The 26,510-nt window shown below is 36.1% G+C and overlaps 1 protein-coding gene across 3 annotated transcripts in view; it reads left to right on the forward strand.

Annotated features, from left to right (window-relative positions):
* Positions 1-26,510, forward strand: part of POLQ (DNA polymerase theta) — a 106,880-nt gene that overhangs the window by 66,362 nt on the left and 14,008 nt on the right. For 2 of the 3 annotated variants that reach the window (XM_059065410.2, XM_067034496.1), the window contains 7 exons: positions 6,526-6,719; positions 10,205-10,342; positions 11,577-11,751; positions 14,187-14,313; positions 15,060-15,181; positions 22,426-22,610; positions 25,480-25,591. In XM_059065410.2, coding sequence (XP_058921393.1) covers positions 6,526-6,719; positions 10,205-10,342; positions 11,577-11,751; positions 14,187-14,313; positions 15,060-15,181; positions 22,426-22,610; positions 25,480-25,591 — 1,053 coding nt within the window. Of the gene's footprint in view, positions 1-6,525; positions 6,720-10,204; positions 10,343-11,576; positions 11,752-14,186; positions 14,314-15,059; positions 15,182-22,425; positions 22,611-24,902; positions 24,978-25,479; positions 25,592-26,510 lie in introns of those variants that run through there. The other variant, XM_067034497.1, reaches the window with a different exon arrangement.

Here is a 26,510-nt window from a genome sequence, read left to right on the forward strand (position 1 = left end):
GACAATATGAAAATGAGTGTTCCAGTAAATCTTTATTTACAAAAACAGGCATCTGGCCCTAGTTTGGCCATAGTTTGCTGACCTTTGGCTCTACTGTAATGAGGTTGAATTAGTGGCATCTTCTTCATTTATTCCTAATTTTATATTTGAATGTTATCAAATGGTTTTTATTCACACTTAGAATATATCTTTTATGGATTTTAAAAAATGAACTGTTTTCTTTTTAGGACTATTAACAGTTATTTTTTTCAGCCAAGGGTGTTTATGTGAATCTTTTTTTTCCCTTGTGACAAATAGTGTGGATTTATTGTGCAGGCTGCTGGCCCAGATTGAGTACCTTGACTTTGGAGAGCATAATAATATACTTATGGTGAAAATGACAAAGTGGAACAAAGTTGGCTTCATTGTGAGGAGATATAAACCATGGATTTACTGGCTGATTAATAAATACTAGAAATAACAGACTGATGAATTCACAGAGACCAGGGCTTGAATCTGTATTATTTATTTGTGAGGGACTTTGGGCAAGCTATGTTAACTCTCTTAAGTCTGGTTCTTATTTTGTAAGTATTAAATGAGACAGAGAATTTAGTGCAGTGTTTGCCACAGAGCAGGCACTCATTATTGTATTCCTTGATGATTATTATTACTGCTAGCACAAACCCTCTGTGCTGGTAATAAAGTTCTCCCCAACATCACTGGGGTAGAATAATACAAAAGACCAGACTGACTTATTATTGCTCACAGGAGACTTGCTTAAGTGATGTTAGTTAGTAGCTCTTCAACAGGCATTGTAGTATTTCAGACAGCTTCTCTAAGCCAATCTAGGCAGGCCAAGGAGTGGGAGTATTCAGCACACATACCTCAGGCTACTTTACAATAATGCTGAATAAACATAGCTCATTCCCTCTTAGTCTGACTAGTCTGCCCCTAGGATAGGCATCCTGGGTAGTCTATATAGTTTCTAGACACTGACATTTGATGATGGTGATATGAATTAGTCTGTAACTTTTTAGATATTTGTTGCCCATTATCAGATTTGTAAGTTTTCAGTCTGATTGGGAGGGGATGGTTCCACTATTTAAAGACAGTTTTTCACCTATAAAAAAAAAGAAGACTGACTTTCCTTTCCAGAAAAGTACAAGAAACCCTCTAGATTTGTAATTTAACTTTCACAATTTCTTTCTATGTGCCTTGAAAGCTTCTTTTTTTCCCTGCAGATTTTCAAAAGTGGGTGACCAGGAGGTGTTAAATGCATTCTTGTACAGTGTTAAATATTTCTTATTCACAGAATCCATAGAATTGAAGTACATTGAGATAAGGGAGGTTTTTGGAGAGAATGTGGACAGCTATCAAATTTTATTTGAAAATAATTATTTCAGGATGTGCTTGTTAATTTTAATGGGCCTCCAGAATCTTCATCTTTTTCTTTTCTCATCCTCTTGCCTGTTGGAGAGGTGTGTTCTAGCTGACTTTCTCCCCGTAGAGAGCTGATTTTTGTTTGGGTATGAATTAATACTAATAGCACAATGTGTCTTTGCTTAATTTGACCCAGGACAAAGTATCCTGTCCTCTTCAAATTGATCAATTAGGTCCTTTCTAGATAGTTTGAACATAGATGAGATGATTTTCTAGGTATGGAGTGAGTTGGTTTCTCTCTTTTTCAAAGGACCTCAGCTGTACAGATTTATATTAGTCATAATCTTTCTTTCATGAACACTATCATCATTGGTCCATGTGTGGTCCTCTTATCATTCACCATTATTTTAATATAATGATAACTGTTACCTCACATTCATAACTTAGACATTTGTTTACCTTTGTGCTTCTCCTTCCTTGTACATCCCAAGTTTTATGTTTATCATTCCCTTATTTTCTTATTTAAATTTTATTTTTAATTAAAAATTTTAGCATATATATGTCTAAGTCCAAACAATATATTATTTGGTTTTGCTTGTTTTTGAACTTTATAAAACATCTGTCACACTGTGTCTTGTTTTACTTGCTCTGCATCATGTTAGTAAGATTCCTGCATATTATTGCAAGTGTGTATAGTTTATTGATTTTCACTGCTCTGTAATATATCACTGTGTATGTGTATGTGTGTGTGTGTGCACACGTGCGCCAAAATGTATTTATCCATTTTCCTCTTGGTGAATGCTCAGGTTGTTTCTAGTTTTGTTTTATTTTAATTTTTTTGTTCTGCTATAACAGGTATTTCTGTATAAATATTCTTATAAATTTACATGTCTCCTGCTACATTGGGCAAGAATTTCTTTTGCATGTAGAATTGCTCCATCTTGGAAATGGGAATATTCAACTGTACAAGATTATGTTAAATAGTTTTCCAGAATGGTTGTATAAAGTTTGTTCTTTAAACAGCAATGTGAAAGAAATCTTGCTGATTACGTTGTCTCTACTTTGCCAAGTCATTTGTTGTAAAATGACTGTAATTTTTCTTTCTTGTGCTTTGTTTTTGTTTTTGTTTTTGGTTTTTTTGTGGTACACAGGCCTCTCACTGCTGTGGCCTCTCCCATTGCGGAGCACAGGCTCCGGATGCACAGGCTCAGCTGCCATGGCTCACGGGCCCAGCCGCTCCGCAGTATGTGGGATCTTCCCGGACCGGGGCATGAACCCGTGTTCCCTGCATCGGCAGGTGGATTCTCAACCACTGTGCCACCAGGGAAGCCCTGTGCTTTGTTTTTGGTAAGATAGTTACTCTAGTTTCATGGAATGAGTTGATGAATATAGCCTCTTTTTGTTCTGGAGGAGTTTATGTATCGCAGGAATGATGTGTTCTTTAAACGTTTGGTAGAATTTGGGCTTCCCTGGTGGCGCAGTGGTTGAGAGTCCGCTTGCTGATGCAGGAGACACAGGTTTGTGCCCCCGTCCAGGAAGATCCCACATGCCGTGGAGCGGCTGGGCCCATGAGCCATGGCCGCTGAGCCTGCGCGTCCGGAGCCTGTGCTCCGCAACGGGAGAGGCCAGACAGTGAGAGGCCCGCGTACCGCAAAAAAAAAAAAAAAAAAAAAAAAGTTTGGTAGAATTTGCCTGTAAACTCTCTTTATGGAAATCTTTTTAACTACTACTTTGACTTCTTCAATAACTGTAAGATTATTCAGTTATATCTTTTGATTATGTTTTGGTAAGCTATATATATTTTTAAGAATTTAAATGTATTGCTGATTTTTTTTATATCTCTGATTTATCTGTTATGTCCTCTTTTTCTTTCATAATATTATTGTTTAATCTCACTAGAAGTTTATCCAATTTTTCAGTCTTTTTAAAGAACCAACTTTTGCCTTTGATCTTTCCTGTTGTTTTTGTTTTCTATTTCATTGATTTCTGTGAACATTTATGTAATCTCTTTTCTTCTAGTTCCCCTGACTTTATTTGCAGTCCTTTTTCTAAATTCTTAAGTTTGACACTAAACTCATTAATTTTATTTTTTTTATTTTTTGTGGTACGCGGGCCTCTCACTGTTGTGGCCTCTCCCGTTGCGGAGCACAGGCTCCGGACGCACAGCCCCAGCAGCCATGGCTCACGGGCCCAGCCGCTCCGCGGCACGTGGGATCCTCCCGGACCGGGGCACAAACCCGTGACCCCTGCATCAGCAGGCGGATCCTCAACCACTGCACCACCAGGGAAGCCCCTCATTACTTTTAAAATCATGTTTTTCTTTTCTAATTTAAGTACTTAAGGCTATAAATTTTCCTCAAAGTTCTACTTTCATTATATCTTACAAGTTATGACATATATTGTTTTCATTGTTTTATCCTAAATATTTAAAATTTTCTGGTATGCCTCTTAGACTCATAAATTATAAGAAGATTGTTTTTAATTCTCAAATAGTTGGAAACTTTTATTTTATATTTTTATTATTACCTTCAATCTTTATTGCTAGAGAACATGTTTGTATAATACCCATTCTTTGAAGTCTTTCGAGAATTGTTTTGTAACCTAAAACTTGAACTATTGTGTAAATGTTCTGTGCGCATATAAAATAATATGTATTCTAATTCTGGATGCAGAATTTTATAAATGTCTGTTAATTCAATGTTGTTGTTTAAATCTTCTATATCTAATTTTCCCTGTAGTTCAGGTAATTTTAATTTTGTATGTTTTGACAGTATTTTATTAGGTGCATACAGGTGTAAAATTGGTGTATTTTCCTGGTGCATTAAACCTATCATTATGTAGTGACTAACTTTTCCACTAATATGGTTTTTACTCCTAATCTATTTTTTGGAATGAATATAGCAGCATCAACTTTCTTTTGATTAATACTTGCCTCATATATCTTTCTTCTATCCCTTTAAACCTTCTAGATCCTTACTTTTTAGATGTCTTATAAACAAAGTATAGCTTATTTCTTTTTCAAACTACCAGGTTTTTTTTTTTTTTTTTTTTGTGGTACGCGGGCCTCTCACCGCTGTGGCCTCTCCCGCTGCGGAGCACAGGCTCCGAACGCGCAGGCCCAGCGGCCATGGCTCACGGGCCCAGCCGCTCCGCAGCATGCGGGATCCCTCCGGACCGGGGCACGAACCCGTGTCCCCCGCACCGGCAGGCGGACTCCCAACCACTGTGCCACCAGGAAAGCCCTACCAGTTTTTTTTTTACAAACTTAGCAATTTATTGTGATTATTGATGTGTTTCTATTCATTGTGATTATTGACATATTTACACTTTCCTGCTGGTTTTTTTGTGTGTGTGTGTGGTACGTGGGCCTCTCACTGTTGTGGCCTCTCCCGTTGCGGAGCACAGACTCCAGACGCACAGGCTCAGTGGCCATGGCTCCCGGGCCCATCCGCTCCGCGGCATGTGGGATCCTCCCAGACCGGGGCACGAACCCGCATCCCCTGCATCGGCAGGCGGACTCTCAACCACTGCGCCACCAGGGAAGCCCTTTCCTGCTGTTTTGTTTCTATTCATCTTGTTTGATTTTGTATACAGTTTATTCGTAGCTGTGCTCTGTTCTAATGATTCCATACCTGCAATTCTTAGGGATCTAAATCTGTCATTTGTTGTTTCTGCTGAGTCCAATTCATACTTCTTTGCTATCTTATATTTTTTATAATCTTTGTGAAATCATACAAGATTTGATCAGTAGAGCCCTGCAGGGCTTATGTGGGGGAAGCCTTCCTCTAGAAAGGCTTTGCTCTGGCTTCTGCTTGTTACTAAACTAAACTGCATCCAGGGCCTACATTAGCTTTTCTTGAGAGTTTTGGTTCAGAACAGAAGTCTGAGAATCAGCTTCTCCTCCTATTGCTACTCCAAAAATCTATTATTCCCCCAACCTTTTTGTAGTAGGACTCCATTCCCATTGCAACCCTGTTTCTTCCTACTGTCTATGAATCCAGGCTGGCTTCCTACCACTCTTGACTCTTCTTTTTCTGACCCTAGTACCTTATTTCTCTGGTCCCACATCCCATGAATTTCTGCTCTGGTTCCAAGTCTCCAAAGCCAGGCTCTGACTGCCCAGTATGTTCTGACTCTTAGAGGCCAGTAGCTCTCACTTGTTTGCTTTTGGGGGTGGTTACAGGTGTCCTTTGGGATATTGCCTGCTGATTGAGACCACGAGTGCCTTAAAGAATGTGTGTATGTGGAGCTGGGGAGGGCAGGCCAGGGTTACACAGAGTCCTACTTACCCATAGTACTGGAGCAGAAATCTTTGTTATGGATTTTTTCTTAATAATTTTAGGATAGCATTTCCCACAGAGCATTCTATGGACACTTACTTTTCATGATGTTAATAAATATTATACAGATAAAGGGTTTTATGGTCAAATAATTTCAGACTTTTGGTTAAAACAAAATTAAGTAGTTGTCTTTGTTCATTTCTATTCAGGGCCTTTAATATATTAACAGGCATCATGAACATCTAAGAGTAATTTATAAATGCTAAAACTCATAGTATACAGTGTCTCTCAATCCCAGCCTTTTATAGAGTATTTTTGAGACTAATATTCTAAAGAACATACTGGGAAAACTGATTTAGAGTGACTATTCTGTTGAGAAATGTCAGCAGATAGAAAAATACTCTGATTCTTACTTTAGGAATCTTTTTCTTTACTCTTAGAGCACTGGAAATTATAAAACCTTCATGTTTAGCTTTGTGCACGCCTGCATACCATAGGACCAGGAATACTGGAAATTATTTTGGTGAATTAACCTTTTGTAGTCAGCTTAGCAAATAAGATTGGCTACCTTGTTCTTGCTAAGAGTAGAAACAGAAACACCATCTTGGGAGAAATACAATTTCTTATAATTCAGACTATTCGTAAGATTGCCTGTTTTACTCTGCATAGACACAGATAGTAATCCAATACTCAAGTGGAAAAGTGGAAAGTACTTTAATACCTTTTACTGTTGGTTTGAGAATGCTGCTCAGGAGATTGGATCTTGAAGGATAGCTTAGTAGCATCTCTGATTCTCCCAGAAAAATTCTATGTATGTTTAGGTAATCATGCTGATCTAGTCACTTAGCTGGTGAATTAATGTTTTTACTTTCTTTTTTTCTTCCAGATGTCTTCTGTAAAGTGGAAATGCCCTCCCAGTACTGCTTGGCCTTGCTAGAACTAAATGGAATTGGCTTTAGTACCGCAGAATGTGAAAGTCAGAAACACATAATGCAAGCCCAGCTGGATGCAATTGAGACTCAGGCCTATCAACTAGCTGGCCATACTTTTTCTTTCACCAGTTCAGATGACATTGCTGAGGTTGTATGATGGGAATAAAAAATTTAGAAAAGTCATTTATAGAGGAAAAAATGATGTGTGTGTGTTTCGTAAATGTGTTTACCTAAATACCAAAGATCAGTAAAATAAAACTATCAGTTAACCAGAATACTTTGGAGATAGAGTATTCTAACATCTCCTTTGTAAGTTTATACCTATATTTATGAATAGGAAGGTAGTAAAGAAGTATCCTAGAATGTGTGTTCCATAAGGAGATTTGCCTGGAACAGAGGGGCACCCAGTAAATATTTTTTGTGTGAATGAGATCCATAGTGGTAGTTGTATAACAGTGTAGGTGTTTCTCCATGAAGTTAGTCATTTCATGAACTCTCACTCCTTCTTTACTGCAAAATTAGATATTTTTCTTAGATGTTAGTGAAAAAGGGATTTTGGGGACGCTCTGCTTTTTTTAAACCTACTAATATTTTTATCATCTTAGATAAGTTTTGACATAGTTTACTCTTCTTAAAGGTTGGTGTTCTCTTCCCTCCCCACACTCCATAAAGGGTGGTTGGGTTGTTTTAGAGGAGTTACCGATATAGGGTGGGTGCTTACTCTTGATAGCTTTGAAGTTCTATTGTTATCTAGATGTGATTCAGTATTATAGTATATTGGTAAGTATTATAGACTTTAAAGCCAGACTTCTTGGGTTTGAATGCTACCTGCTCTGTTTATTAACTAACTCCATGACCTTGGACCACTTCATTAACTCTATATCTCAGTTTCTTCATCAGTAAAATACCTCATGTTAGAAATACCTCATAGAGTTGTGAGGAATAAGCAATAAATGTAAAACACTTAGAACAGTGCCTATCTCATAGTAAGTGTTGTATAAATATTATATAAAGGGCTTACAAATGCCCCCCCCAACTTTAAGCCACAGTTATGTGTTTTTAAAAAATGAGGAACTTTGTTTCTCCTAATCACGTAGTACATTTGTATTGAATTCAGTGGTGTTTTGGGGGGTGTTTTAAAGTACTTTCTTTTGATTTCTTTAGTCCAGAAGTCCCCAAGCCGGAACCTAGCTGGCTGCACCTAAAATTACATGGGGGACTTGTCAAAAATATAGAATCTCTGGATATCAGCACAAGTAGGCTTGGGGCAAAGGCAAGAACCAGTACTTTTGTGATTCAGATGGGTGCAAAGGCATGTGGGCCTTAGGCCTAGACCAAACTCTGGCCTAAGATAAAAGTCCTTTGATATTATTGGCTTGTTCTTAGGTCTTCATGTTAAAATGGAAGTTATATTAAAGGTAATCTAACATTTTCATACATTGATTATTTTATCCTTGGTGATTTTAAGTTGAATCTTTCAAATAGGCAAGATGTTACTAATTATCTAGAGCTGCAGTGTTCAATAAAGGAGTCACTAGCCACTTATCACTGTTTCAGTTTAAATTAATTGAAATTAAATAAAATATATCAATTAAGTTCCTTAGTCATGCTAACCACATTTCAAGTGTTCAATAGCCACATGTGGCTAGTGGCCACTATATTGGACAATACAAATATAGAACAGTTTTATTATTGCAGAAAGTTCTTGCATGGCACTGGTCTTGAGAAGGTATCAGCAAAATATTACTTGCAGGCCATATCTGGCCTGCCGCCTGTTTTTGTAAATAAAGTTTTATTGGAACACAGCTATAGCTGTTCATGTACTTATTACCTGTGGCTGTTTTCATTCTATAATGGCACAGTTGAAAAGGTGTGACACAGTAAAATGTACAAAGCTAAAAATATTTACTGTCTAGCCCTTTGTAGAAATAGTTTCTGACTCCTGGTCTAGAGGAAAGCATGGGTTAGTAGAAAGGAAAAGGACTTCAGAGTTAGAAGACTCTGGGTTCTAATTCTTAATTCTACTACATCTTGGGCATGCAACTTTGAGCAGGTTTCTCCAACTGTCTAAACTTTGCAGATTTGTCATAGAGTTGTTATAAGGATTGCATGTTAAAGCACCTAGCCTGATGGCTGGCACATAGTAAGTGCTCAATAAATATTAGTGTCTCTTGCTCCCATCCAGTTCAACTCCCTCAGTCACAGATGTGTTAATTAAGACCTGAAGAGAGAATTTATGTGTGAAGTTTTTATAATTAATTCTGAAGGATTCACCAAGAATGGAAGCTTAAGATAAAGAGCTTTTAAATGCATACTCGAGATCTTTAAATTGTCTTAATTATAGGTCTTCCTTCCTGGGGTTGTTGATTTATTGTTACTGTAATAATGTTTCATTTTTCCTATTCAGTTATTTTCTTCTCTCTTCTCTGCTGCCATTCATTTATATACTCTTTGATATCTATATTAGAGTTGCCTGATTAAATACAAGCACTTAGTTAAATTTGAATTTCAGATGAACAGTGGACAATATTTTAGTGTAAGTATGCTCCATGTCATTCAAATTTGACTGGGCATCATGTAATTTTATTTGCTAAATATAACAACCCCAATCCTTATGTGTGCATATGTTCATATCTATATGACACAGTCTTTGGGCAAGTTAGTTATTAACATCCATAGTAAGCCTCAGTAATTTTCATGCCTAGGACCCCAGTTATTCCCACTACTTAAAACTAAAACCAGTTTTTTGTTTCTGTCATCACCACTGTTCTAGGGAAACAGGTATATCTTTACTTCCACCCATGGCCCAGTTTGTAGAAAAAATTCTCATGCAAAGGGTTTCAATTTTTAGAATTATTACTGGGAAAATAATCCAAGTTTCATTAAATCTTACTGAAAGTATATAAATGAATGAGTAGAAAGAGTAGATAGTGTTCTGAATTGCCTAAATTGGAACCTCTCTAACATGAACTAGTGAGTTTAAGGTATACGTGGGATCTTCCCTCTGACCCATAGCCTGGATCCCTGTTCCGTGTAAGCCTAGTTGCTTCAGTGGGTGCTTACTGGCCTGTCTCTAACTTTCATTATTGTTGCATCGGATCAGCCACCTTCTCCTGGCTTTTTGCCCGGGGCCTCTCAGGGTCTAGCCTTGTGGTAGTGGAATTAGATGGCTTTTGGGGCCCCATCCTACTTTAGTGTTCTCTGAGTTTTGTGATCACACAATAGCCACGAAGGCTCCCATGTTTATCCTCTATGGGGCTTAAGTGATCAAGCAGCCGCATTGGTTACCACATCAAGGGGTATTTAGGTGAGCTTATAATCAGAGCAACCTAAAGTCGCAATGCCAATAGTTTGTCAGTCGTTCAGCACAGAATATACATTCTGTGTTCTGGGCTGTTTAAGAGCTTGGTGTTACTATTAATCTAATACTGACTAAATTAGGGTATGGACAGCCTACTTGACATAAGATTTTATTGCCATTATTAAATGTGATAATTCCAAATTGTCCAAAAAAATTCTTATAATCCATGTTGAAATGTATAGAATCTTTTCTCGAATAACTTTTTAAAATGTTTTCTGAATGATAATACTTGTGATTTGATTCTTGAATAAAGAAGCATTAATTTCTTGCAGGTTTTATTTTTGGAATTGAAGTTGCCACCAAATGGAGAGAGAAAACAGCAAGGCAGCAAGAAAACTTTGGGTTCTACCAGAAGAGGGAATGATGATGGATGGAAGCTAAGGCTGGGAAAACAGTTCAGCACTAGTAAGGTGCTCTTTGGGGCAGTCACAGGGCAGAATCTGAACTGCTTTTAGCATTTTGGTATCTTGGAAGAATGTTGATGAAATCAAGATCCAATGTAGTCCACCATTTGAACTTATCCAGACAAAAACAAATTGGTTTTTGGTTCAGCTGCCCACAAACACTGTGGAAACATTCCAGCATGGAAAATCTGGATCATAATCTGAGTTAGCAGTTGTGTCCTTCTTATCATTAAAACAGTGTAAAGGTTTGTAAATTCAGACCTATATAGACATTAATTATTGACATGCACTACTCTTGGACTTCTAGTATAATATAATTTCTGTCATTATATGAACATGAACAAAAAGGTATGGAAGAATTAAAAAAATAAAAAGACAGTCAATATAAATAAAATTTTGTTTTTTTCAATTCCAGAGCAAAATAGTAAGTTTTCCATGCATTTGTTTTGAGAATCTAATCTGTTAATTTCAAAGTAAAATTGAATCACTACCCATGGAAACTGTGTGCACGGAACAAAAGAAAGGCTTAATTTTACATGTTTACTGAATGAATTATCCATGGAAAATAAGGATAGAAAGTACAGCCACAACAGCCATGGAGAGAGCTGTCCAAGTTGCCATTCTGTAGAATTTTGACCATAATATTATTAATTATGACTTGCCTGCCCTGGGGAAATTTCCACAGCTTCATTCTGTAGCAAAACTTTTTATTTAATCGCATTGGCCCTTTTACCTCACAAGTTTTTGTTCCTTAACGGTTCATTGAATGTCTGTAGCATGGAAAATTCAAAGTTTTAAAAATAAATTTCCTTGATACAAAAACCATGAAAGTATTATGGCAAAAAGAAGAAAAAAAAAAAAGAACTGGGAAACTTACAATTACATGAGCAATGGAGGAGGAAAATATAAAGAAAAGAGGTGATGTAAACAATTGGGTGGGGTGTGGGGAAGCAGCTGTTTTACTAAGTTGACATCTCATTGTTTTTAAAAAATAGTAGATGTAAATTGACATTACTCAACATTAACATGTTTACATTTTATAATCTATAGTTATTATAGATTTATCATTATGGTGATTTCCAAAAAACCCAAATAGTAATTTTATAATAGTAAAGTTGAGTTTAGATACAGGAGTTATCAAATTTAATTTTGAGATTATATTGTTTACTTAAAAGAGATTCTAGTTTGCTATGGAATTTGGACAAGAATCTGATCCTACTTTATTATAATTCTTTGGCAGGATGTTTTAAATAAATTAAGGGCATTACATCCTTTACCAGGCTTGATATTAGAGTGGAGAAGAATCACTAGTGCTATTACCAAAGTGGTCTTTCCCCTGCAGCGGGAAAAACGTCTGAATCCTTTCCTTGGAATGGAAAGAATCTATCCTGTATCACAATCACACACTGCTACAGGTAATGAGAAATCTTAAATATGGTAATATCCTGTTTTGCAAAAAAAAATTCATATGTAATATTTTCTTATGACGACCAAGGAATTCAAGTGTTGATCATTGGGTTCAGTGAAGTTCTATAAACATTTATGAAACGCATACTACATCCAAAGCATAGATGAATATCAGGTAGATAAAGAGATGAAATTTAGTAAGATACAGTTCCTGCTTTCAAGTACTGTATAGAGTAACTTGGATGTCTGAGATTGGATGAGAGTATGACCAGGAATTAAATATTTATTTGAGTCAGTGATCTTATCTAATTTCAGTCCCAGCCCTATTCTGAATCTCTTAAGAGTCTCTCCAAGTTGAATCTAAGTAGGCCTGTAGGGTAATAAGGGAGTGTCTTACTTTACTCAATCAGAAAAGAAAGCTGTAGAGTCCTTTGCATGTCTTATGGCCCTCTTGGGATAAGTATGCATGTAATCTCATGAAGAAAAAAAGCATTTTTTTTCTAGGTAGTGCACAACTCCACATATTTGTCAAATGCAATGTGCAGTGGAAGAAAGGGCAGCATTAACTCCTTCATAGAGGAGACATTTTAGTTTGGTGGCATAGAATGTGGACTTTGATATCACATCTTCACAGGGTTTGAATCTTGGTGCTGAGACTCTTTAGACAAGGTACTTAACTTTTCAGTGCCCAAGTTTCCTCATGTATAAAACAAGATAATAACAGTCCTACCTCACTGGGTCATCCTGAGGATTAAATAGGTCAATACATGTAAAGTGTTTAGAATAATGAGTGGTGCATTATCAGTTGTTGCTGTTATTGAGGATGGGGGCACCGTGAGGAGCTGCTTTTCTCTTTGCTTGCTTAGTCTCTGTTCTAAACAATTCCTCTTTTCCTTCCCCCTATTAAGCTAACCTCTTGGTGCTTCTTCCCTATTTCTTGCCCTGTTTTAAGTTTCATTTTGAAACATATGCTAATGCTGTAAACTTATGTAAAATAAATCCTTGTTTGTGAAAAAACAATCAACCTAGAGTTTTCAAAGCTTTTGCACATTTATTTGTTGCTTATAAAGCAGAAAGTCATCAATTCCTTGTTGTTTTCCTGATTGTTTTTCATTATACTATGCCTACATTTAAAGAATATTTTAGAAATACAAGCTTACCTAAGTATAGTAAAGCCCTTTCATTATTAGAATTCATCTTCATGAAGCTATATTCATGTTTTGTAATTTACTTTTGCCATTTTATTTGTCTACCAGTGTTACCTCATTAATTCAAACACTAGACCTGAATATTAAGTATTGATATTATCATAGAAGAGAAGACAGTGTGCTGAGGCAGAAAGAGACTTGGATTCTTTCCTGTGCTATTTGTTAGCTTTATAAAATTGATTAGGCCATTTAATGCTAATAAGTAATAATATCTACCATTAATTGAACACTAATTTTTGCTAAAATCGAAATAATGAGGATATAGTATCAGGAGTTTATTCAGAAAAACAGTATCTGAGATACTTAAGATCTCTGATTCATCTAAAGAAGATGGAATTACATCCAGTAGCTAGTAGAGAGCCTGTTAGAATGAAGAGTATCATAAAACAGAGGATTTTTGTGTCACTATATGTGTATTATAAAAACTGCAGTAGCAGTCAGTTACCCAAACTTTTTGAACAAAACCTGTGTGTTTTTGAAAAATTCATCCAATAAGTAAATAAAATGTAAAATATTTGGGGGGAAGTAAAGACCATAAGCATTAAAACAAATAGCTTTCTGTTTCCTAGAAAATGTACTAGCCACCTGATTCTAGTTTCTAGTCATGTCAGTGCTACCTACCATTGATTCTTGTGATAAGTGATGATGAGGAGGAGGAAAACTGGCCAGGTGATATCTAGAAAGTAACGTTCTAGTCACCATCTCTCACTGTTACTCCATCTCCTGCATCCTGTGGCCTAACTTCTGTGGCCCCAGTTGTCCCTGTTGAGCACTCAGTTGCTCTTCTGCTTCAGATCCTCTTCTCTGTATCTTGTTTGTTCCTGGCTTTTAAAGGCTTCGACAGTCATTTCTCCTAAGATCCATTTGATTTGTCTTTTACTCATTAGTATAACTGCTAGCATTTTATAGTGCTAACTTCTGGTACTCATTTTAGCGTAGAAATAGTATGATTTATCATATTCTTATCATGGGATTGTTTCTGTAGAACGAGGTTAATTATAAAACGCTATATTGTAGCTGATTCATATATTCACTTATATCACAATTCGTCTTGTACTTATTATTGTTAGACACATGAACATAATGAAGTGTATTTCATTTAAATTTAGTTTAACAATAACAGAGCATGCATTTTTAGGATAATTCAGAAATGGCATTCATGTTAAAGTAAATGTCAGATTTCCCCTCTTCCCTTCTGCCCTCTAATTTTATGTCTTCATTCTGCTTGATTTTAGGACGAATAACCTTTATAGAACCAAATATTCAGAATGTACCAAGAGATTTTGAGATCAAAATGCCAACACTAGTAGAGGAAAGCCCACCTTCCCAAGCCCTAGGCAAAGGCCTACTTCCTATGGGCAGGTAGACTCCGTTTCTCTTTATTTGGGTTAATATACTTTTGGGAGTATGAATGGCTCAGAAATAGCCTATTGGACAAATAATGAAATCAGTTTAATTTTCTGTTCCAGGCATACACATTTCTATTCTATTTCAAATCCTGAGTCTGTTTAAAGAAGCTAGTTGATGGCAAAAAGCTGAAAATCTGGGTCACTAATTAAATCAACCAGCACTATATGCTTGTTTAAGTCATATACTAAAGGGACAAGTTTAGCAGTGTCTGGAACATCCCCCTTCCTGCCCTCTCCCTATGCTCACAAAAGGAAGAAAAAGCACAGATCATTTATATTAGATATGGTCAATGAGATTTACTGAATTGAGTGAAGCAGTTTGTGGGAAAGGTTATTACAGAAATACCTTACTTCCTGTTTAATTGAAGGTTTGCTGAGCGAGGTCTAGTATGTTTGTTAAACTTTAAAGGGTAAGCTGTGACGAAGTGAGAGAGTGGCATGGACACATATACACTACCAAACGTAGGGTGGATAGCTAGTGGGAAGCAGCCGCATGGCACAGGGAGATCAGCTAGGGAGTTTGTGACCACCTAGAGGGATGGGATAGGGAGAGTGGGAGGGAGGGAGATGCAAGAGGGAAGAGATATGGTAATATATATGTATAACTGATTCACTGTTGTAAAGCAGAAACTAACACACCATTGTAAAGCAATTATACTCCAATAAAGATATTAAACTGATGATGTCTTTGCACAACAGAGGAGGAAAAAAGAAGGGTTGTGGCCTGAACCCTGGGCACCAGGCAAAGATGGAGGAGAGAGCCTCAGACAGAGGAATGCCGTTTTCAGTTAGCATGAGACATGCCTTTGTGCCTTTCCCAGGTAAGGTGACTGATGATGGTTTTTAAGCTTCTTTTTGCTGTCGGAATGGTTTTCAAAGCACTGATAAAGCCTGAATTATGAATAAGGCTCAGAAGAATACATTAGTTCCTCCATCTTTCCTGTCTTTGGTGGAGCCTGTTTTTCCCCTTCATGTTGCCAGGTTTATAACAGTCAGTCATTATTGTCTTCATGATCTGCTCTGTGGGAAACCTCTGTGATATTTGCTCAGCATCCTGCTGAAATCATGTAATCCTGGGTCATTGTAAACCATTTTGCAAAATCCAGTGAATTTTGTTAGTTGTCATCCTCTTTGACTTCTCTACAGCATTTGTCACTCTGTCAACCCTCTCTTTCCTCAATTTCTCTCCCCACTGACCTCTAAGGGCACAATTTTTTTTTGTCTCTTTCTAACTTGTTTTGCTCTTTTGTTTCTTCTCCACTTCTCCCCACTGCTGCTTCCTATTGCAGGGGGTAACCCTCAGGGCTATCTTACTTCTGTCTGACCTCTCCTCAGTACTCATCATCAAAACATTTGGAAGTCATGATCTGTCTCCCAAATCATCCCTATTTGCTCTTTTACCTTTTGCCACCTGGCAGCTCTGGGTGAGTGCAGTTAACCAGCTGAATATATTTGAATTCTGTCAGAAATTTATATTCTAAAGGTGAACTCAGGTTTATGATAGTATAACCCATTTGGTAATTTTCAGCTTTGCTTTTTAAATATGAACTACCAGCATTTTACCATTGTAACTATATTAAAGTATTCAGTTCTGTGGCATTAAGTACATTCACATTGTGGTGCAGCCATTACCACCATCCATCTCCAGAACTTTTCATCATCCCCACCTGAAACTCTGTACACATTAAATATAACTGTCCCCCTGGACTCCCACAGCCCCAGGCAACCACCATTCTATTTTCTGTCCCTATGAATTTGACCACTTGAGATCATATAATATTTGTACTTTTGTGCCTGGCTTATTTCATGTAGCATAATGTCTTCAAGGTTTATTCATGTTGTAGCAATTGTGTCAGACTTTCCTTTTTTTTTTTTAAGGCCAAATAATATTTCATAGTATTTATTCTTACCTAAAAAAATTGTGTTTAACACAATATTTTATATTGATTTTGTTTAAAATTTTAAAATTAATTTAAATTAAATTTATATGGATTTAACCTGAAACTTTCTGACATTTAAATGTAGTGTTTAGTTAACTATCTAAAATAATTCTTGATGGGGTTTATCCCAGGAATTCAAGGATTCTTCAATATATGCAAATCAATCAATGTGGTAAACCATATTAACAAATTGAAGGAGAAAAACCATATGATCATCTCAATAGATGCAGAAAAAGCTTTCGACAAAATTCAACCCCATTTATGATAAAAACCCTCCAGAAAGTAGGCATAGAGGGAACTTACCTCAACATAATAAAGGCCATAGATGACAAACCTATAGCCAACATCGTTCTCAGTGATGAAAAACTGAAACCATTTCCACTAAGATCAGGAACAAGACAAGGTTGTCCACTCTCACCATTATTATTCAACATAGTTTTGGAAGTTTTAGCCATAGCAATCAGAGAAGAAAAAGAAATAAAAGGAATCCAAATCGGAAAAGAAGAAGTAAAGCTGTCACTGTTTGCAGATGACATGATACTATACATAGAGAATCCTAACGATGCCACCAGAAAACTACTAGAGCTAATCAATGAATTTGGTAAAGTAGTAGGATACAACATTAATGCACAGAAATCTCTTGCATTCCTATACACTAATGATGAAAAATCTGAAAGAGAAATGAAGGAAACACGCACATTTACCATTGCAACAAAAAGAATAAAATATCTAGGAATAAACCTACCTAAGGAGACAAAAGACTTGTATGCAGAAAACTATAAGACACTGATGAAAGAAATTAAAGATGATACAAATAGGTGGAAAAATATACCATGTTCTTGGATTGGAAGAATCAACATTGTGAAAATGACTCTACTACCCAAAGCAATCTACAGATTCAATGCAATCCCTATCAAATTACCACTGGCATTTTTTACAGAACTAGAACAAAAAATTTCACAATTTTTATGAAAACACAAAAGACCCCGAATAGCCAAAGCAATCTTGAGAAAGAAAAACGGAGCTGGGGGAATCAGGCTCCCAGACTTCAGACTATACTACAAAGCTACAGTAATCAAAATAGTATGGTACTGGCACAAAAACAGAAATATGGATCAATGGAACAGGATAGAAAGCCCAGAGATAAACCCACACACATATGGTCACCTTATTTTTGATAAAGGAGGCAAGAATATACAATGAAGAAAAGACAGCCTCTTCAACAAGTGGTGCTGGGAAAACTGGATAGCTACATGTAAAAGAATGAAATTAGAACACTCCCTAACACCATACACAAAAACAAACTCAAAATGGATTAGAGACCTAAATGTAAGGCCAGACACTATAAAACTCTTAGAGGAAAACATAGGCAGAACACTCTATAACATAAATCACAGCAAGATCCTTTTTGACCCACCTCCTAGAGAAATGGAAATAAAAACAAAAATAAACAAATGGGACCTAATGAAAATGGAAAGCTTTTGCACAGCAAAGGAAAGCATAAACAAGATGAAAAGTCAACCCTCAGAATGGGAGGAAATATTTGTAAATGAAGCAACTGACAACGGATTAATCTCCAGAATTTACAAGCAGCTCATGTAGCTCAATATCAAAAAAACCAAACAACCCAATCCCAAAATGGGCAGAAGACCTAAATAGACATTTATCCAAAGAAGATATACAGATTGCCAACAAACACATGAAAGGATGCTCAATATCATTAATCATTAGAGAAATGCAAATCAAAACTACATTGAGGTATCACCTCAACACTGGTCAGAATGGCCATCATCAAGAAATCTACAAACAATAAATGCTGGAGAAAAGGTAACCCTCTTGCACTGTTGGTGGGAATGTAAACTGATACAGCCACTATGGAGAACAGTATGGAGGTTCGTTAAAAAACTAAAAATAGAACTGCCATACGACCCAGCAATCCCACTACTGGGCATATACCCTGAGACAACCATAATTCAAAAAGAGTCATATACCACAATGTTCATTGCAGCTCTATTTACAGTAGCCAGGACATGGAAGCAACCTAAGTGTCCATCGACAGACAAATGGATAAAGAAGATGTGGCACATATATATAATGGAATATTATTCCGCCATAAAATGAAACAAAATTGAGTTATTTGTAGTGATGTGGATGGACTTAGAGTCTGTCATACAGAGTGAAGTAAGTCAGAAAGAGGAAAACAAATACCGTATGCTAACACATATATATGGAATCTAAAAAAAAAAAAGGTTCTGATGAACCTAGAGGCAGGACAGGAATAAAGATGCAGACATAGATCATGGACTTGAGGACATGGGGAGGGGGAAGTGTAAGCTGGGATGAAGTGAGAGAGTGTCATGGACTTATATATACTACTAAATGTAAAACAGATACTAGGGGGAAGCAGCTGTATAGCACAGGGAGGTCAGCTCAGTACTTTGTGACCACCTAGAGGGGTGGGATAGGGTGGGTGGGAGGGAGACACAAGAGGGAGGAGATATGCGGCTATGTATATGTATAGCTGATTCACTTTGTTATAAAGCAGAAATTAACACACCATTGTAAAGCAATTATACTCCAATAAAGATGTTTAAAAAATAATTCTTGATATATGGTTGGATTTAAGTCTATTGACTTGTCATTTGTATTTTGTTCTATCTGTTCTTTTTTTTTAAAAAAACTGTAAATGACTTATTGTTTTATTTCCTCTATTATGTTTTTAACTCTATATCTTAGATACTTTAGAGTTTACAATATGCATCACATCACAGTCTAGCTTCAAATAATTTTATACCACTTCATCCATAATGTAAGGAGTGTTTTTCCATTTCCCATTTTTTGTAATACATTTAACATCTATGACTATTATAAACTTTGCTATGTAGTTTTTTTTTGCTATAAACAGTTATGACCTTTCAAAGAAAGTAAGAAACAAGTGTCTTTTCTTTCTGTTCACTTTTTTACCCTTCCTGGCACTCTTTGTTCTTTGAAGTAGACATAAGTTTCCATCTGTTATCAATTTTCTTCACCCAGAGTACTTCTTTAAGGTGTTTTTTGTAGTGCAGTTCTATTGACAGTGATTTCTCTTAGCATTTCCATGTCTAAATTTTTCTATTTTATCCTCACTTTTGTAAGATTTTTTTATTTGACGTAGATTTATGGGTTTATAGTCCTTCTCTTTTAGCACTTTATATTTCCATTAGCTTATGGTTTGCATTACTTCTGAGGAGAAGTACACCACTATTTTTCTTGCTATTCCTCCAAGCATAATATATTTTTTCCCAGGATGCTTTTTTGATTTTTTAAATTCATCATTCAGTTTTAGCAATTTGATTTGGATGTGAGTCTCTGGGTGGTTTTTTATGCTTTACTATTTGGGCTTTTGAGTTTGCTGAATTTCCTGAGTTCACTTAGGTTTTTTTTTTCTTCTTCTTAATCTATGTGCTTATATTTTTCATTAAATTTGGAACATTTTCAACCATTATTTCTTATAATATTTTTGTCCCTATTTTCCCATTACTCCAAATATACATGTGTAATACAACTTAGTATAGTTCCACAGATCACTGAACCTTTTTTTCTTCTTTATTCCCCTCTCTTCATTTTTTTCAACTTTGTACTGCAATGGATATTTTCTATTGACTGTTTTAATGTTCACTGATCGTTTTTTCTACAGTGTCTAATTGTTGTCATATCCTTTTAGTGAATTTTACGTTTCAGATATTGTATTTTCAGTTTTAGAATTTTAATTTTTTGTATAGTTTTCATTACTTTATTGTAATTTACTGTTCCATCATCATTTTTATATTTCTTTAAATTCCTGAACATATTAAAATTCCTTCATCTCTGTAATTTCTGAGTCATTTTTCTATTGACTGAATTTTCTCCTAGTCAGAGTTACATTTTCCTGGTTCTTCATATGTCTAGTATTTTTTTATTGTATGCTGAACATTATGGTTACTACATTGTTAACTTCTTGGATTTTGTAGTCCTCATTTATAGCATTTTCTTCTGGCAGGCAGTTAATTTACTTTCACATCAGCTTGATCATTTTGAGGCTTTTAAAGCTTTGTGAGCAGACATTTAGAGTAGCCTTTACTCTAGGGCTAGATTAACCTTCATTGTAAGGTTTGGCCTTACTGCGGTCTCTACTTTGTGCTCAATTTGTTCAGCAGGGTTTCTCCACTCTGTCTGGTCAGAGCTTGAACATATTTCAACATTCAAGAGTATGTTGTTCAAGTCATTCAGCTCACAGCTGAACTTTGATAATAGCTATTTCTTTAGTGTTTGTTCTTTGCCTGGTTCTCTGAACTTTCTCCCTGCACAGTTTAGTATTTGGTCAAAAATCCAAAGGGATTACTGTGCATATTTCTGGTGATCCTTTTATGCACAGTTCCTTTCTCTCCAAATTTCACAAGTTCTAGCAGCCTCAGCAGGCCCAAATTACACTTTCTTCTTCCAGCTCAGAGACCACAGTGCTTTGTTTCATCTCTTTCCCTGCACTGCCTCCATTCAGAAACTTGAGACAGTTGCATGGCTCCTCTTATCTCCCCTCTCCTTCCCCTTTCTCAGGGATTGTAGTCCTGCATTGCATATTGTCCAACATCTGAAAACTGTTATTTCATATAGTTTGTCCAGTTTTATTTTGTTTAGGGCAGAAAGGCCATAAAGTTGTGGTCATTTGTTTCAAATCAGTATCTATATATTTTTGAATTGGTTATTCATTCACATAGTTCAGAAATCAAAATATATAAAAGGTATATATTGAGAAACTTTGCTTCCTTCCCTGTCCTACCTACCCTGTTATGTACAAGTCTTATAGTTAATTACATATTTGAGTTTCTTATATATCTTTCCAGTATTTCTTTATGCAGATACAAGCAAATATGAATATGTACTATTTTCTTCCTCTGTTCTTACACAAGCATAAGCATTCCATATACACTGTTGTTTGCTTTGTTTCTTTGTTTAATATTTTTATGCTGAAGACTTGTGATTATCAGTAAAGAAGTTTGAACGTAAGCCAGTTTAATCTGTGTGCAGATAATCTTTGCAGCAGCCTGTGGGCTTGTTTACTGAGTCACAGAGTAAAAAACCTGTTTAATTTTGATAGATATTGTCAAATTGCCATCTAATGGGACACAGTTACCATTTACTTCTAAGTAACAATGTATGAGTGTTTCTTTATCCACAGCCTTGCCACAGAATGTGCCATCCAACCTCTGGATTTTTACAAGTAGAAAAGGATTGTTTCTTGTTATAGAATTAATTTACATTTCTTTTATTGTGAATGAAGTTAAGCATTCTTTAATAGGTTTAAGGTTCTTTTGTTTTTATTAGTTCTGTGAATTGCTTGTTTATATTTTGTTCTTGATTTATAGCACCTCTTTTATACAATATAGCAATGAGTCCTTTGTGATATCAGTTGCAAATATTTTTCTTTAACCGTGCTTTTGCTTGTTTTGTTTTTGCCATGCATATCCAGTCATTTCTAGTCCATAGATAAATTATGGATAAATAATAAATAAATAGATAAATAATTCTTAATTATTTGAATACTCTTTTTCACATACAGGCCACTTGACCTTTTTTTGTTGAAAAAGTTTATTTTCAAAGCAGAGCACACATTTCTCTCCAGCCCCCTTAAAATTCAGCACACATTAGAAACCAGTTTCTTTATTCACTCATTCATTCATTCCTTCAACAACCATTTGTTAAGGACCTATTAGGTACCAGGAACTGTGCATTTCTGTAGAATGCAAAGGAAGATTGTCTCCCATCCCTAATGGCTCAGTGTTACGTGGGAGAGGCATGAAAGAACCATTTTAGATTATGTGTCAGTGCTTTAGGAACACTGAGGAAAGCACTACCACAGTGGTTAACAGGCAGAGGTCAAGGGTGGCTTTACATATATTACATATCCTTGAAAGCTAAGCAAAAAATTTTTACGTGTTACAGAGCTGAATTGCATCATATTAAGAGCAAGGCTTTAGCTTTTTTTGATTTGAGCTTTTTTACATGATCTCATGGTTGTATGTTGGAACTAAATTTCTGTCATCCTGCTCAGTGTTATAAAACTTAGTTTTGTCTTTGTACCGACTTTTCTAAAATTATTTCTCTTTCAGGTGGTTTAATATTAGCTGCTGATTACTCTCAACTTGAGCTGAGGATCTTGGCTCATTTATCCCACGATCATCGTCTCATTCAAGCACTAAATACTGGAGCTGATGTTTTCAGGAGTATTGCAGCTGAATGGAAGATGATTGAGCCAGAGTCTGTTGGGGATGATCTGAGGCAACAAGCAAAACAGGTGGTCTTTACTGAACATGTTTAACATAAATGAGGAGAATTTTTACGATTCAAAAAACATTTTTTTTAACTATCTCAATCATTTGTGGTTGAGGAGTGATTTCTCCCTCTTTGGATTTTTCACAACATTCATCTGAGCCTGTCTCATGGTATTCATATTTACCTTTATAGAGTCAATAGAAAGAATCAGGTAGACTTAGTCCGAGCCTACTTAGTTCTGGGAAATCTATATGCATTAGTGGTAGATATTGTGATGGTGGTGGTAGATAATTGTGTGTGTGTGTGTGTGTGTGTGTGTATTTTAAAAATCTCTTTCTAGGCTGTAAGCACACATATATTTATCTTTTTATATTCACACGCATTGAGCCACGGTGCCTTTTATAGAAGGGTGCTCTCTGAATGTTTGTTGAAAAATAAATATTCCTGAGCTGCAGATTATAATCAATAACTATTAGCTTTTCAGTTATTTTAAGATTTATTTGTTATTATTATTATTATTATTATTATTATTTTTTAAACTGGGGCACGAACCCGTGTCCCCTGCATCGGCAGGCGGACTTCCAACCACTGCGCCACCAGGGAAGCCCCTGTTATTATTTTTTAAAATAAATTTTATTTATTTATTTATGGCTGTGTTGGGTCTTCGTTGCTGCTCACGGGCTTTCACTAGTTGCGGTGAGCGGGGGCTACTCTTCATTGCGGTGCGCAGGCTTCTCATTGCAGTGGCTTCTCTTGTTGAGAGCACGGGCTCTAGGCACATGGGCTTCAGTAGTTGCGGCACACGGGCTCTGTAGTTGTGGCTCACGGGCTCTAGAGCGCAGGCTCGATAGTTGTGGCACACGGGCTTAGTTGCTCTGCGGCATGTGGGATCTTCATGGACTGGTGATCGAACCCGTGTCCCCTGTACTGGCAGGCAGATTCTTAACCACTGCGCCACCAGGGAAACCCAGCCTTTTAGTTTTTTGAGGCCATTGGTTAGCTAATCTTCCTGTGAAACTTCATACTGCCCTTGGACTTTTCACATGGGCTCATATTAGTTCCTACTCCTGGATGACTGTTGGACACAGGGAAAATCAAAGGTCACATTGACACCGTTCCCTGGCCTAAATTAACACTTGATACTTGCTTATCACATGACCTGTGGGAAATCCGATGTCCTTTTCAAGAGAGCAGGATTGTTGGCTGAGGTTAAAGCACACCACCTCTAAGATCCTGCTTTACTAGTTTTACATTTACACTTCTTGTTACTCACAGCTGTGATTCTTGACTGGCTTATTAGGCATGAAACACTTCCTCTCACCACTGTCTGTTTAGCACCAACACTTGTTTCTTCCACTATTTAGAAAGCCAGCTTTGTCCTCTCTATTTAATCTTCTCAGATTAAATCCTGCATTTAGCAAGAATCAGACCCTAAGTTAAATAGGTAATATTCCAATATTTAATCCTCATAGTAAATACATGGAATAGGTTTTATTATTATTATTCCCATTTTACATAGGAGGAAATCAAGGCACAGAAAGTTAGTAGTTTGCTTAAGGTCATATAGGTATAAGTGGTGGAGCCTGGATAAGTTCAGAATGACAGAACTTAGACATTCTGACTCCATAATCTAAACATTTATACACTGATGATAGCTGCCTCTGTTTAATAAGTTCTTGCATGATTTAATAGTGTTTATGCTATACCAGTTTTTTTCTTGAATCACCACGCACTGAACCATCTAATCTAGATCTCAGTCTTGCTGAGATATCAGCTAGCACTAAGTAATATCTGAATTAAGAAAAAAAAAGTGTAAAAAGACCAAAAAGGAAAAGAAAACAGGAGTGAAAAAAATCCCTCTCGATGTAATTTAAAAAAAAATTATTTTGGAAAGTATTTTGGATTTTGATAATCATTTTTTGCAAGTTATCTTTTAAAATTTTATTTAAAATTAAAATTAAAAATTTATTTAATTTTATTTAGATCTTGCTTTATGTCAGGTGGTATCCTACACACACACACACACCCATGCGCGCGTGCTCGTGCGCACATACACACGTATATAAAATAACTCATCTAATCCTAACAAACTCATGATGTCCTCATTTTATAGTTGAAGAAACTGAGATACAAGGTAGATTGTGCAAGATATTACCTCTTGTAAATGGTGGAACTAGGATTTGAACCCAGGCAATACTTATTACTAAATCAGTTTCTTTATTGACCTATTTAGACCATTTTCCTCCACTACTCCCAAAATTTTCTCAAAAGTTTATGTTTAACCCAAATGAATTCTGCAATTGTGGGATTTCAGGTGGCTGTGAGATGAAGAGGATATTTATTTCCAATGACGTCCTCCCTATTATGAAGCCATGTAGTCTACTCTTCCTGCTTTTTTAGTGCTATTCAAAGGTGAGGAGAGGAATGTTTGTAATTCTTCTCTTTCCTGACTTCTAGGCACTTCTTTTTTTTTTTTCTAGGCACTTCCTTAATCAGCAGTTAATGAAGTGTTATGAGGAGTAGAAAGCTTCTCTGAAGACTTGTGGATAAATGACAGAAATATTTCCTTTTAAACCACTAGGGTTTTCTTAACACACACACACACACACACACACACACACACACACACACACACACACACACTCATATTCATTCATATTCTGCCCCTTCTTCTCTTTCTTCCCACACCTCAAAAAGTATTGCTAAAAGGCAGTAAAGGCGCTCACTGGATATCAGCTTCTATGGATCTAACCTACCAAAGCAAATCTAATCGTTTCTTTGACTCATTATGAAAAGTTTACCAAATCTCAATCCTAATGAACTTTTTATGTTTGCATTTTATGTAGTTATGACCTATAATTTACTTACTGAGTGTGATGAGTCCCTTTCAGATTTGCTATGGAATCATTTATGGAATGAGAGCTAAATCTTTGGGAGAGCAGATGGGTATTAAAGAAAATGATGCTGCTTTTTACATTGACTCCTTCAAATCCAGATATACTGGTAAGGAAGCATTGAATGTTAATTATCTTCTAGATACTATTCTTCTCAACTCTCTTTTCATATTATATTTTTAAAAATTTGTGTTACAGAATTTTCTATTAACAAGTTTTCATCAAGCATTGTTGATTAAATAACATCAACCTTACTTAGAGATGTGCTTTTTTCATAAAAGTAGGGACAGAAATGGAATAGCAAATTGAAGTTGATGTATATGCTACTGTGTCGTTGTAAAAATCTTATAAAATCTAGGAATTGTCCTGTGCTTTAGGTTTACATAGGTTTATCTTGAAACAGTAAACCATTGAGTAAATGTACTAGAAACTGTGAGAGAAAAATTGCTTTTATAGAGCAGTTTGAATATCACCATTTTAAATTCTCTCTTCTTTTGGCAGTTTATTGAGGTGATTTGCACACAATAAAATTCACCTTTTTTAGTTGTATAGTTCTATGAATTTTCACAAATGCACGCAGTCATACTGTTTACATTACAGCTGAGGTATGGAACCATCACCTCATCATCTCAAAGAGTTCCTTTATGCCCTTTTGTAATCAACCCTGTCCCCAGTCCCCCAAAAGAAAAACTTTTATTCACACATGACATGATCTTGTACATAGAAAATCATGTGATTTCAACAAAAACACCTACTAGAACAAATAATTAAATTTGGCACAGGTTCCTACCATACAAGGTCAGTTTGTAAAAATCAGTTTTTTTGTTTTTTGTTTTTTTCCTGTTTTTGGCCATGCCAGCATGGCATGTGGGATCATAGTTCCCGACCAGGGATGAAACCCATGCCCCCTGCAATGGAAGTGCGGTGTCTTAACCACTGGACCACCAGGGAAGTCCCTGAATCAGTTGTATTTTTATATACTAACAATAAACAATTAGTGAATGACGTAAAAATAAAACCATTTACAG

The sequence above is a fragment of the Kogia breviceps genome, chromosome 5 (genome assembly GCF_026419965.1).
Source record: "Kogia breviceps isolate mKogBre1 chromosome 5, mKogBre1 haplotype 1, whole genome shotgun sequence".
Classification (NCBI taxonomy): domain Eukaryota; kingdom Metazoa; phylum Chordata; class Mammalia; order Artiodactyla; family Physeteridae; genus Kogia; species Kogia breviceps.